Source organism: Phascolarctos cinereus, unplaced genomic scaffold, assembly GCF_003287225.1.
Source record: "Phascolarctos cinereus isolate Bilbo 61053 unplaced genomic scaffold, phaCin_HiC Scaffold_5;HRSCAF=322, whole genome shotgun sequence".
Taxonomy (NCBI): Eukaryota; Metazoa; Chordata; class Mammalia; order Diprotodontia; family Phascolarctidae; genus Phascolarctos; species Phascolarctos cinereus.
The window spans coordinates 417449862-417464354 of record NW_027555958.1 but is presented as its reverse complement, the minus strand read 5'-3'; the positions used below and the strand labels follow the sequence as shown (position 1 = coordinate 417464354).

Here is a 14493-nt window from a genome sequence, read left to right as displayed (position 1 = left end):
TTAGTGTCTGAGCTAACACTCAAATCCAGGTGTTTAGATTCAAAGTGACAAGTTCTATCTATTATACTATGCTTTTTCATTCTATATGGTATTTGTGTACACATATATGTATATATACATACATACAAACATATAGTGGATAGAGTGCTAGGTCTGAAGTCAGGAAGATTCTTTTTTCAAAGTTCAAATCCAGCCTCAGACACTCACCTGCTGTGTAACACTGCTAAGTCACTTAATTCTATTTGCCTCAATTCCTTATCTGTAAAAATGAGCCAGAGGAGGAAATAGCAAGCCATTCTAGTATCTTTACCAAGAAAACCCCAAATGGGGTCACAAAGAGTTGGACATGACTGAAAAATGACTGAACCACAAAATATATTATATAGCACATAGTAGGCACTTAACTACACACACACACATTCACACAAATATATGTGTATATATGTACATATGTGTGTATATAATTATGCATATATACACATGTATAGACACATATGTGTCTATATAGTATTGCTCTCCAGCACACACAGAGCTAGTGAAGCCAAAGAGTGGCACCCTATCATGGCTAACAATACATATATCTATTTATTTTTGACAATGTCACCTTTGGTAAATACCCCAGTCTGCCCCACCCCCTTTATCCATGTCACATCCAGATGGTGGAAGACCTCTGGTTCTGATCCAGTGAGGTAATTCTAATAGTGGTGACAATTAGGGTGTCGCCTCGTGTGGTAGAGCTCATAGCAGATACCCTGATATTCACTAAGAAGATCTATGAAAATTGAAGAACTCTGGCCTTGTTGTAGGGACTAAAATCACAAATGTTTTCTAAACACACAGTCAAGGTAGAGAGACATTTCTTTGCAGACCGGAATAAAGTAAAGCATGATAGGGGATGATTTTCATGAAGACTCTTGGGACTCAGGTAGAACTGAAGCCATGGTCATGGGGAGAGGTAGCTTGGTTGTCCTGCTTATATTTTAAAAACTCACCCAAATCTATATTCCAAGAGCCTCTTATTGAACTTGTACCTTAAAGTCCGGAAGACCCAAGTTCAAATCCATCTTCAGACACTTACTAGCTGTGTGACCTTGAGCTAGTTACTTAACCTCTGTCTCAGTTTCCTCATCTGTAAAATAGGGATAATAATAGCACCTAACTCTAATTTTGCTGTAAGGATAGAATGATATATTTATAAATTGTTTCATAAATCTTAAATGCTATACACATATATAATATATATATATATATATATGCTAGCTATCATTGTTATTGAAGTGAGAAAGCTCATATGTTTAATCGTCCCTATAAATGGGATAAACTTGAATAAATCTTTGTGGGATCCTCAAGGGTACTTTCTCATTTGCTATGAAGATCATCTTTAGGAATACTGCTTAAGCTACCACAAGGAGGTAAGGAGTAGAAGTTAATATGGATTGAACTAAATGAATGGTTGGAGAAAAACTGCTTGTGAATGGTTAGAGAAAGACTGCTTATCTAGAAAAAAAAGAGGGGGTAGCTTTTAAGTAAGTACAAATAAAATCATATTTAAATAATTGGAGAAATATTAATAGTTCATGGGTAGGTAGGGCCAATATAATAAAAATGACAATTTTACCTAAACTATTTATCCAATGCCTTCCCAATTAAACTACCAAAAAATTGTTTTGCTGAGTTAGAAAAAATAGTAATTTGGAAGAACAAAATGTCAAGAATATCAAAGGAACTAATGGAAAAAAAGTGTAAAGGAAGGAGGTTTAGCAGTACCAGATTTTAAACTACATTATAAGACAGTAATTATCAAAACTATCTGGTACTGCCTAAGAAATAGAAAGGTAGATTAGTGGAACAGGGTAGACATACAATAAACAGCAGCAAATGATTATAGTAACCCTGTGTTTGGCAAGTATAAAGCCTTAAATTTTAGGGGTAAGAATGGATTGTTTGGTAAAAATTGTTGGGAAAGCTGGAAAGCAGTCTGGCAGAAATTGGGCATAGATCAATATCTTACCCCATTTACAAAGATGAGATCAAAATGGATGCATGACCTAAATATAAAGGGAAATATCACAAGAAAATGGAACATATTACCTATCAGATTTATGGATGGGCAAACAATTTATGAATAAACAAGAAATAGAGAGCATTATGAAATATAAAATGGATTATTTTGATTATATTAAATTTTTCTTGTGCAAATAAAACCAATATAGCCCAAGATCAGAAGGAAGCAAAAAAAAAGGAAATTTTTACAATTTCTCAGATAAAGATCTCGTATCTTAAACAAAATATAAATAACTTTGTCAAGTCTATGAGAATACAATTCATTTTCCAGTTGATAAATGGTCAAAGGATATGAACAGGCAGTTTTTTGATGAAGAAATCAAAACAATTCATAGTCACATGAAAAAAATACTTTAAATCAACTTTGAGATAAAATCTCACACCTATCAGATGGCTAAAATGATAAAGGTAGAAAGCAACAAATGTTGGGAGGATGTGGAAAAATTGGAACATTAATTTATTGTTGGTGAAACTGTGAACTAATTCAACCATTTTGGAGAGCACTCTGGAATTATGCCCAAAGAGTTATTTAACTGTCTTTACCCTTTGACCAGCAATACCACTATTAGGGGTCTTTCCCAAGATGATTAGGGAAAAAGGAAAAGAACTTATAAGTTCTAAAATATTTATAGCAGTTCTCTTTGTGGTGGCAAAGAACTAGAAATTGTGAGGATGCCCATCAATCAGGGAATGCCTAAACAATTTGTGGTATATGATCATGATGGAATACTACTATGCTATAAGAAATGACGAGCTCAATGAGTTTAGAAAAAAAAAAACATGGAAAGCCTTGCATGAAATAATGAAGAACAGAATGAGCAGAACCAGGAGAACAATGTACATTTTAACAACAATGTTGTTTTAAGAACAACTTTGAGTGACTAAGTCACTATGAATGGTATAAATAAATCAACTACAAAGAACTTATGAAGGAAGATGCTATCTGCCATCTGCCTCTAGAGAAAGAACTAATGAATAGAAGTACGTATAGTATGGTTTCACATGTACATATATATAATATACATATACACAAATAATATGTATGTATACATATGTATGTGTGTGTATATATATGTATGTGTGTGTGTATATATATATATACATATATGTGTGTGTGTGTGTGTGTGTGTGTATATGCACATATTCTAATGTTAGCCATCTCTAGGTCAGGTTGGAGTGGGTAGGAAGAAATTTAAAAGGTGCACAGCAGAAAATAAAAAAAAAATTAGAAGGAAGTATGGAAAGCAGGGTAGCTTTGAAAATTATGTGTAGTACTTATATAGTTTTTCAAAAAAGTAAAATATGAAATGTAAATTCATGGTTTTATAATGAATCCTCTTTGTATATCGTGCTGTGTACATGAAAATGTTTTCTTTTTTGTCTTTATGTATTTAAGTTCAAAAAGAATTGAAAAAAGTAAAACAGACTAAAAGCAATGTATTAATAATGTTAATGCTATTGGTATTATTTATTATTTGTAATGTAATATTAATATTTTATTGGTTAATAATAAATATGTAATTAATAATTAATAATCTTTTATTATTCTCACGCAATTTCCCTGGATCTTAGTTTCTTTATCTGTAAAATCATAGGGGATGAGGGTGAGGGTTTAAACTAGAAAACCTCAGAAGTCTAGAGCTGTGATCCATTCCTACAACCCTAAACTAACCTATCTCATTTTGCTGAGAACCACAGAGTCCTCAGTAGGTAAAACTGGGAGTCCATACTACATCCAGCTCTTGGTCCAGTGTTCATTCTTTTACTTCCCTTGCATTCCCAACAGGAAATGATCATGTGGATGAACAGAGAGACCTATTACTTGCAGGAACGAGTCCTGAACATCATAAGCAGAGTCTTAAAGTATTCAAAAAGAAAAGTTAAGGGATATGTAAGTCAGAAAAGATTCCTTTGCTACCTCGTTCTGCAGACTGTATTGCTGAAGTTCTCCCCCCTGTTCTACAACCCAATCCTTCTGCCTATTTTCTCAATAGACACAGGGGCATGCCCAAGAGCCTCACTGGTGGTGGCATGAATCATTAGGAAAAGAATCTTTAAGCCTCAAGTATCCCTGTATCACTTAGTGTTCCCAAAAGAATAGTCTGGACACCTCCATTAATGCATAATAAATGCCTCAGTGATGGATGTATCTTCTACAAAACTTCTTGTGGCCATGAATTCTGAGAATTCCTAGAATGGATGATGATTTGGTCCTCTTCTGTCCTAGCTCTCTGGGCCATAGCTAATGTTAAACAATCTCTTTGTAAAGAAGAATATTTGGAATTTAGAACATGTTTTTCTTTGGAAACAAAGTTATACATTAATGATGCCCATTTAGTGATTTGCAAAATTCCAAGTTGCAATCATGGTCCAAAGGGTTTGCATTGAAAATGATTCACTGGTGCCTTAAACTACTAAAACATTGCAGAATATTATGAGTAGGATATTAAATTGCCATGAGGGTTCACAACACAGTTTTGCTGTTTCGCAAAGAGGTTTGTGAAAGAAATAATGCTGGGAATCACTCTTATACATGATGGATTACAACTCGGGGTGGGGAATTTGTGGCTTCAAGGTCACATGTGGCCCTTTAGGTCTTCAAGTGAGGCCCTTTGACTGAATCCAAACTTCACAATTTTATTTTGTTTGGTTTTGTTTTGTTTTCCCCCCAGAATTTGTTCTGTGAAGTTTGGATTCAGTCAAAGGGTTGGCAATGTGTAGCTGACCATTTATATGCACAGAATCAGCATGTCAGCAGATTATAACTTGGGAAGACCTGTAAATATATATATCCTTCTCTCTATCCTTCTTAAAGAGCACCGTGTTTGGAGCATGTAATATGAGCTCCAACCACAGCTGGTCAAACCATTGGGCCCCTTCTATTTTTCACAACATTGGAAGGAAACTCAGAGGCTATTTTGAACAATCTATAACTAAAAATCTCTTCTGGAAAATTCCTGCCGTGACTCCTCTTTACTCTCTGTTCTAATCAAACTATTCTCATCTAATCTATTAGATTAGATTAGAAACTGTTTTAATGTAATCTATTCTAGAGTGGGATAGAAAGTGAGTGAAGGGGAGTAATGCCATGAATTTTCTAGTAGGGATCTCAGTCATGTACAGGAGTCAGATTATTTCAAGAGGTTATAGAGAGATTTGTCTAAGGACATCTGATGTAACCTGCATTTTGCTATACATGAAGATGAGAGCATTAAGACTACTTCTATAAACTCTGCCTAATGGTATGGAACTCAAATCTGTAACTAGTCAGGGTCACTGGGGTTTAGTGCCACGGCAGAATGTTTAGACGTCACCAACAGCGCCTTGCGGGGGGCACTTTCTAGACCCCTCCAACTCCTAATATTATCAAAAGTCTTTCCCAAGTATGCTCCCTCCTCTGCCTAGCACCAATGCTCTGGCTAAAGCAACCTCATTCTGGGGTGCCTCCTCCCCTTTCAGCAGATTTGAAAACTCATTGTGTCCCAGGGCACTTCCTGCCTCCCAGCAGCAGTAATCCAGATGAACTTTGTCTCCTGCTGCTGCTGCCATCTGCCCTGAATACGTAAATAGCTTGCCATATCTCTAATAGTATTCTAGTAATTCATTAATCATAATTAAATGAATAACTCATAATTGAATTAGTAATTCATTGGGGTCATCATCTGGCATTGGTATCTATGCCCTTTGAGATGCTCCATGTTATAGAGAGCATATTAAGATAGCTAAGTCCTCTCTCTGTCTCTGTCAGACAAGTGTCGATGCTCCATGTATGGGTCAGCTGGCAGCAGAACTGGCTATTTTATGCAATCATGAAGAGCCCTCGATTGTTGTCCAGTCTTCTTTGGCGATATATCATCTGCTCTGCATTGTAAAATGCCAGAATGGTAAGAGTGGTGTCTCGGCCACCACGGTTGTTCCAAGATGAGGCAAAGATTTCTGGTCTGGGCTGTTCTACTCACATCTGCTGGTGTAACTTCTACATCAGGGTTTCTCTGATAGCCTGTGCTGGCCTATGAGTGATACTTTTAATTTATTTTTTCCCACGTTCACAAGACCTGTACAACAGCCTTTGTTTTTCTTTTTTCCTTTTTCTTTCTAAAATCTCCCAGAAGAACCACTTATCCTTTTGGGTTTTGAAGATGGTCATGTTCCAATTTCATCTCCAGTCTATTACATCATGTACTTAGAAGAGCTTTAGAGGAGTTGTGCCACTAGACAGGGAGCACTGTTACCTTTCCTCATCCGGGTACTACTGGGCTTCTTCCAGGGCCCCAGACTTCGTATCATGTCCCTACAACAGGGCAATTGTGAATGTGTTTACTATTCCCTAGCTCCCTTCCCGCTTTCATACCCTTGTACCTAAGAAAAGCGATAAAGGAGAGAAGAGAAAGATGGGATGTATCTAGAAATGAAGGTGAGGTTTGAAGCAAAAGACTGATAGAGGGATAGAGTGCATGCACATACATACACATACACACACATATACACATACATACATGTATATGTATATATATGTGTGTGTGTGTATATATATATACACACATATATATATATATACATATGTATATGTATGTATGTATGTATTAAGGAAAAGATATAAAGAGGGAAGGCCCCTTCCTTATTGCCACTCTTTCTCTATAGTTAATGCTTGAATTCTCCACCATAGCCACTGGAATTTGCCTTTTCCTACAACATTAAAGTTTAGAAGTAGCATACTAGAAGTTAAAAGGATACAAGGCCCCACAGAGAACAACCAGATTTTCCCCACATTCTTCAGTCTGACACCAAGGAATAAGCATTCTGCTATTTCATGGAACAAGAATATTTTAACATTGGTTGTTCAGTCATGCCCAACTCTTTGTGACCCCATTTGGGACTTTCTTGGCAAAGATACTGGAGTGGTTTGCCATTTCCTTCTCTAGCTCATTTTACAGTTGAGGAAACTGAGACAAACAGGGTTAAGTGACTTGCCCAGGGTCACACAGCTAGTAAGTGCCTGAGGCCTGATTTAAATTGAGCAAGATGAGCCTTCCTGACAGCAGGCCGGGAGCTCTATGCACTATGGCGCCACTTAGCTGCCCTATTTTAACATTAGCCAATTTTATAATCTACTACTTCAATGTACAGTAGTACTGTTAGGTAGAAGGAGCACTGAAGTTAGAGTCAAAGGACATTGGTTAAAATCTCAGCTCTCTCAATACCGTGGGCAAACCTTTGAACCTCTATGGGCCTCAGTTTCCTCATTTGTAAAATCACAGAGTTAGACCGGATAACATCTCAGGTCCCCTCCGGCTCTAAATCCACGACTCTAGCAGGCTCCCACTGAATCCCATTCAATGGATCCATTCCAACTGTTATTGACTGCTGGCCTACCATTGATTCTCCCAAGTGGTGGTGTTGTTTTAAACATTCTTTCATGCTGATCAAGAGTCACATAAAGAGCACATCTGAAAGCCTTTTGGCGTATGGAATCAATCACATACCACAGCCTGACTTCTTTGAGGCCTAAGCTATTCTCTTCCAAAGTGCTGGTTCTATGAGTCTGTGCCAGTTTGCACACCCAGTCTAGCAGTGGAGTCAGCATCATTCAGAAAATCAATGCGAGTTGCTGGATCATCCAGGGAGAGAATTAAACATTACAGTTCTTCCCCCCCAGAATGCAAATGGGAACATTAATATGAGCCCTTTTTTTATACAGAGGATTTGTGTGCGTATCTAATGATGGAATCGCGAGGACCAGAAAACTGCAAGTGTATCAACCCTTTTGAAAATGACTTCACGCCTAGTACCTTTCAGAAAAACAATGCTGCTATTGCTATGGTAACTCAACCTTTGATGATTTATGTACTGTAGACTAGGCATTGAATCACGTTTAATGGCATAACACTGCTCCAATCATTCTTATTTGAATATTTCCAATACATTTCTTTGTGGAGGTATGGAGGAAGGACGTGTGATCTCATTGGTACAGGTAACTCCTTGTGTGGTAACATCCTTCACCAATGCCAGTAGGCAATTCATCTCTAAATTAGAGAATTTGCTGGAGACAAAGAGAGGTTACATGAGTTTCCCAGGGTTACATACCCAATATACTCCAGAGGCAGAATTTGAGCCCAGGTCTTCCTGACTCAAAGGACAGCCCCTCTCTAACGTGCTATATCACAGCAAAAAAAAAAAAAGTTTAGAAATTGAGTAGAACTCAAAACTTTTTAATGTTTGAGATTGTATAGTAAGGAAAGTGATATATTTGGAGTAACAAAACCTGACAGTTTCCTAGCTCCAACACTTGCTACCTTTGTGAACACTGGGAAATCAAATCATTTCTCAGAGCAGTTTCCTCAATGATAAAATCCCGAGAACCACAGGTAAGAGCTGGGTGAAAGGGACAACAAAAGTGGAATGCAGCCAGCCCTGAAAAAAGGGCTCGGTAAGCTCTCACACTAGAAGGGCTAATCCTCTCTGAATACTCCATGTTAAGACTTTCATTGGCAGAACAGGCAGATGAGGACAATTTGTTCCAAAGGCCATCGAGGCAGCTGAAGGAGGTACTTTGGAGCTCTTAGAGCTTGGGCAGATATCAAAGACACCAAGGGCATGCATGCATTCCAGGCCATCACTAGTCATCCTAATTTTTCTCCTGCTGCTGGACTCTGATGACTCTGGAAGAAGCCCCTGATTTTGTGCAACCCTGCCTCACTTAAATCAAAATCACTGGCAAGTCAAGACATCACCTCATAATACCACTGGTGTCCTAAAGGAAGGACAGACAACAACAGGCTAGAATATATCTCCTGGTTTATCATATTTGAATCAGCAACTCAATTCAAAATAAGAAACCTACATGGAGCAAGGACTATAATCAGGCTAGTATGCTAGAAATTGAGGGTATAAATGTGGTCCATAAGGTTCCTGTAGGGCCTAGCTTGCTTCCTCTTCATTCCTGAAAGGGACAAAGTCAACAGACCTCATGGATTGCTCTGTCTCCATATTCCTAGCTCTTAGGGCAGGTCTTTCTCTTCTCTCTGGTCTCCTTCCTTCACTCTCTCTCTGTCTATCATTTTGTCAGCCTTCTTTTCTCTCTAGAAAAGAAGAAATGCTTTAAGCCCCCTTCCTTCACCCCAGCCCCAGACTCTGGGTTATTTCAGCCAATGGAAATCAAGGAAAGACTCACTGTGTGAGAGATAGAAAACCCCAACAGTTTTCTTGTTTCGTTTTTTCCCCCCCAAGTTTAACTGTGAAGCATACAGAATAAATGTCTTATAAAATACTCTCCAGGGGGTGGATTCAAGATGGTATAGTAAAAGCAGTGATTTGCTTGAACTCTCCACCAAATATCTGTAAAAAATGGCTCTAAACCAATTCTAAAGCAGCAGAACCCACAAAAAGACAGAGTGAAACAAATTTACGCCCAAGACAGCCTGAATGGTTGATCATAAAGGTATATCTTGCCAGGTGGAAAGAAGAGCACAGTTTGATGTAGGCGCACAGGTAAAACAGGCCTCAGCAAACCTGGAGCAGCCCTGAGAGGACTGAACCAGGGACATCTGTGGCAGTTTCCTGACTTCTCAACCCACGATCACCAAAGACAACTTAGAAGGTCAGTAGGAAAAGTCTGTGACTGTGCTGGTGAGAAAGAAGAACGGTCCTAGCCCCAGTCCGAAAGCTTGGTCCCAGGGCTATGGCTGCCTCCTGAGCTTCTGGCCCACAGACTGAGGGGGAATTGAGTGGCTGATCAGAGGGGGATTGCAGGGATCTCTCTGCTGGTGCAGGATTCTCTTGCTTTGCCTGTGCTTGGATCTGGGTCACAGTTCTGGTGGTAGTCCTGGGGCAGGGAGGAGTGCTGGCATGGTGGAATTTGTAGTGGTAGTGAAGAGAAAATCCTCCTCACAGTTCCAAGACAGAAAAGAGTGCTTGTGGTCACTCACAGACCAGAGCACAGGCCAGGAAAGGAGTAAACACCTCGCCTCTTATCATACCACCTTGGAAGAACTGAAAATTTACAGGTCCCTAGAAGTGTCTCTGAAAACAGCTACACAAAACCCTCAAAGCTTGGGACAGTACATTCTCCACACTGGAAGCAGACTCCTACCTTAACAAAGAGTTTATAACTCAAGTAATTGGCTGGGATCAATCATGAACAAGCAGCGCAAAAAGAATCAGACCACAGAATCTTTCTTTGGTAACAAAGAAGATCAAAACACACAACCAGAAGAAGACAACAAAGTCAAAGCTCCTACATCCAAAGCCTCCAAGAAAAATATGAATTGGTCCCAGGCCAAAGGATTTTGAGAAGCAAGTAAGAAAAGTAGAGGAAAAACTGAGAGTGATGCAAGAAAATCATGAAAAACAAGTCAACAGCTTGCTAAAGGAGACCCAAAAAAATACTGAAGAAAATAACACCTTAAAAAATAGCCTAACCCAAATGGCAAAAGGCCAATGAAGAGGAAAATGCCTTAAAAAGCAAAATTGGCTAAATGGAAAAGGAAGTCCCAAAGCTTACTGAAGAAAATGCTTCCTTAAAAATTAGAATGAAACAATTGGAAGCTAGTGACTTTATGAGAAATCAAGTCACTGTAAAACAAATTCAAAAGAATGAAAAAATAGAAAACAATGTGAAATATCTCATTGGAAAAACAACTGACCTGGAAAATAGATCCAGGAGAGAGAATTTAAAAATTATTGGACTATCTGAAAGCCATGATCAAAAAAAGAGCCTAGACATCATCTTTCAAGAAATTATCAAGGAAAACTGCCCTGATATATTAGAACCAGAGGGCAAAATAGAAATAGAAAGAATCCATCGATCACCTTCTGAAAGAGATCCCCAAAGGAAAACTCCTAGGAATATTATAGCCAAATTCCAGAGTTCCCAGGTCAAGGAGAAAATATTTCAAGCACCCAGAAAGAAACAATTCAAGTGTTGTGGAAACACAATCAGGATAACACAAGATTTAGCAGCTTCTACATTAAGGGACCAGAGGGCATAGAATATAATATTCCAGAGGGCAAAGGAGATAGGATTACAACCAAGAATCACCTACCCAGAAAAACTGAGTATAATCCTTCAGAGGAAAAAATGGTCATTCAGTGAAATAAAGGACTTTCAAGCATTCTTGATGAAAAGACCAGAGCTGAATAGAAAATTTGACTTTCAAATACAAGACTCAAGTGAAACATGAAGAGGTAAATAGGAAAGAGAAATCATAAGAGACTTATTAAGGTTGAGCTGTTTATATTCCTGCATGGAAAGATGATATTTGTAACTCATGAGGCCTCTATCAGTATTGGGGTAGTTGGAGGGGAAAAAATTATATGTATGTAGATAGATAGACAGATAGATAGATACATAGATAGATAGATAGATAGATAGATAGATAGATAGATAGATAGATAGATAGATGGAGGGCACATAAGTTGAAGATGAAGGGGTGATATATGGAGAATAAAATCAAGGGGTGAGAAAGGATTATATTGGAAGAAGGAGAAAGGTAGAGGTAGAATAGGGTAAATTACCTCACATAAAACAGACAAGAAAAGGCTTTTACAGTGGAGGGGAAAGGGGGAGAAGGTGAGAGGGAATGAGTGAATCTTATTCTCATAGGATTTGGTTTAAGGAGAGAATACCATTCATACTCAATTGGGTGTGGAAATCTATCTTACCCTACAGGAAAATGGGGGGGGGGGACAAGAGAGCAGGGTAATGATAGAGGGGAGGGCAGATTGGGGGAGGGGGCAATGAGATGCAAAAACTTCTGAGGAGGGACAGGGTCAAAAGAGAGAATAGAATAAATGGGCAGCAGGATAAGATGAAAGGAAATATACTTAGTTTTTCACAACATGACTACTATGGACGTGTTTTGTATGACTACACGTGTATAACTTGTATCGAGTTGCTTGCCTTTTCAAAGAGGGTGGGTGGGGAGAAAGGAAGGGAGAAAATTTGAAACCCAAAGTTTTAAAAACACATGTTAAAAAATTGTCTTCAGGGCAGCTACGTGGCACAGTGGAGAGAGCACCGACCCTGGATTCAGGAGGACTTGAGTTCAAATCTGACCTCAGACACATAACACTTACTAGCTGTGTGACCCTGGGCAAATCACTTAACCCCATTGCCTAGCTAAAAAGTAAAAAAAAATTTTAAAAAATTTTTTTAAATTGTTTTCACATGCCACTGGGAAATAAGAAATATGGGAAATGGGATACAGAAATCTATCCTGCCCTACAGGAAAATAGAAGGGAAAAGGGATAAGAGAAAGGGGGGAGAGATAGAAAGGAGGGAAGATTAGGGGAAGAGGTATTCAGAATGCATGCCATCTTGGGGTGGGGGGAGGAATGATATGGAACATAAGGATCATATATTTAGAGTGGGAAAGGACCTTAGAAAGCATTGCATCCAACCTCCTCTTCTTAGAGATATGGAAACTGAGGCACAGAGGGTTTAAGTGATTTGCTTATGGTCAGACAACTGTTAAGTGTCTGAGGCAGGATTTGAACCCAAGTCTTTCTGATTTCAAGTTGAGTACTCTATTTACCACATACAGTACTGCCTCCGTAAAAGGGGAAATTTTGGGGCAGCTAGGTGGTACAGTGGATAGAGCACTGCCCCTGGATTCAGGAGGATCCGAGTTCAAATCCAGCCTCAGACATATAACACTTACTAGCTGTGTGACCCTGGGCAAGTCACTTAACCCCATTGCCTAGCAATAAATAAATAAATAAAAGGGGAAATTTCCTGAGGTTACAATGAGAACACGTTACTCAAATATGTAGTGGGGCATTTTTTACCCACCTTTGCTACATAGCTCAGTTCCTGTGGATTTTATCTTCCATATTTTAGACACTGACATATTTGTGTTGTATCCTTCTCTGCCTGGTGTCATTATGACAGGAAGAAGCAGAGTCCTCCCATTTCCACCAGAAGTTCCTTTCAATGCATCCCTGTTACTATTCTACCTCTTGTGTCTCCAGACTCCTGTCAGTCTTAATTTCCACCCACCAGGACCATGTCCAGTCTGGGTTCACACAACCATGGTGTAGAGAAGTAAATATAATTGTGTTCCCTCTTACCTCCATTGTATTCTGGCTGTCTTCACCCCAAGAGGATATTCTCTCTTTATTTTGCTCTAGGGAAAAAAAAATCTGCTTTATGCAAAGGAATTGATTTAGTTTGGGGTTGCTGCGATCCTGAAATATCAGGTACAGGGTGGAGTCTCCTGAAAAGAATTCATACACTCAAACCTTCTTCCAGTCAAAGTGGCAAGGTTTATTGTAATGCAATAGTGGCAAGCAGGGTTCTTAGTGAACCTGCAATTTATTGGGAGTGAGACTGACACTTATATACAAAAAGGACAGTGAAAGGATCTGGGTGGGATTAAGGAGTAATAAATAATCAGAGTGGGCCAGATGTGAAAGAACATCAAGTAGGCTAATTAGATGATCTAGTGGGATTAAGGAGTGGTAGATATATGCAAGTAGTCTGGGGTGGGCCAAGAGCTAAAGTGAAAGCACTGTCAAGTAAGCTAATTAGGTGATCTAGGTGGGCTGGGGTGGTCCAGTTGCCTTGGGCAGAGGCCAGTTATCTGGGATGCTGAAATGTATGGGAAAATTCAGGGACTGGTTTGCTTTCAAAGACATGGTCTTTTCTTTTTAGGGAGGCAGGTCCCATTACCCCATCAGAATCAAGCCTCTCTCTGGCTGATTGGCTGTTTCCTGTTTGGTTTCAGTATATAGGTGAATACTTGCCACCATACCTGCTGAATGACTTTGTCTTTGGTCTTCTGAAGAAACTTTGCAGCCCTCCATTGAAGACTGCAACAAAAGCATCAATCTTGTTGAAACTGGTCCTAATGGACTATGGCACTAAAGTAACTGGGGTAAGAGCCTTGGTTAATAATAACAAAGCATAGATTCACTTGTTTTGTTTTGTTTTTCCCCTTTGGGTGGGGTGGGGAAGAGGGAATTCTACTATAATACACATCCTCCTTTTTCTGTCCTTGCCTCTTGTTATAACTCATAGGATGATAGATTTAAAATTGGAAGGGACTCTTAAAGATCATCTACTCCAAGCCCCTCTGGGGGTGCAGTCATGCTGGTGTGATGATTAAAAAGGTTCAAGAAACAGTTTCTGAGTAATTTAATCATTTTGTTAATAACGCCAGCCCATTATTAATAAAAGGGTGGTCATTTGGCTGGCTGTCTTAAACCAAAGACAATCATGGCAGCAGGCTTACAGTTCATATACCCTTCAAAGAATACATGTTCCTAAAGGGTGGCAATCAACTCTGATTGGATGATAAAATGGAAGGTGAGCTATATTAAAATGAAGGGCTGAGAATGACATCATGTCACCCTTGGACAGAGAAACTCTCTCTGTACCCAGACTACCCACAGCCTTGAGCTATCTAGACAAAAGGATCCATCTCCACCTAA

General features: G+C 39.0%; 1 protein-coding gene across 1 annotated transcript in view; it reads left to right on the top strand.

Moving 5' to 3' along the window:
• Positions 1-14493, top strand: part of MROH9 (maestro heat like repeat family member 9) — a 73510-nt gene that overhangs the window by 13057 nt on the left and 45960 nt on the right. The window contains 4 exon segments of the mRNA XM_078154551.1: positions 3851-3955; positions 5813-5948; positions 7763-7884; positions 13788-13937. Of these exon segments, the coding sequence (XP_078010677.1) occupies positions 3851-3955; positions 5813-5948; positions 7763-7884; positions 13788-13937 (513 nt within the window).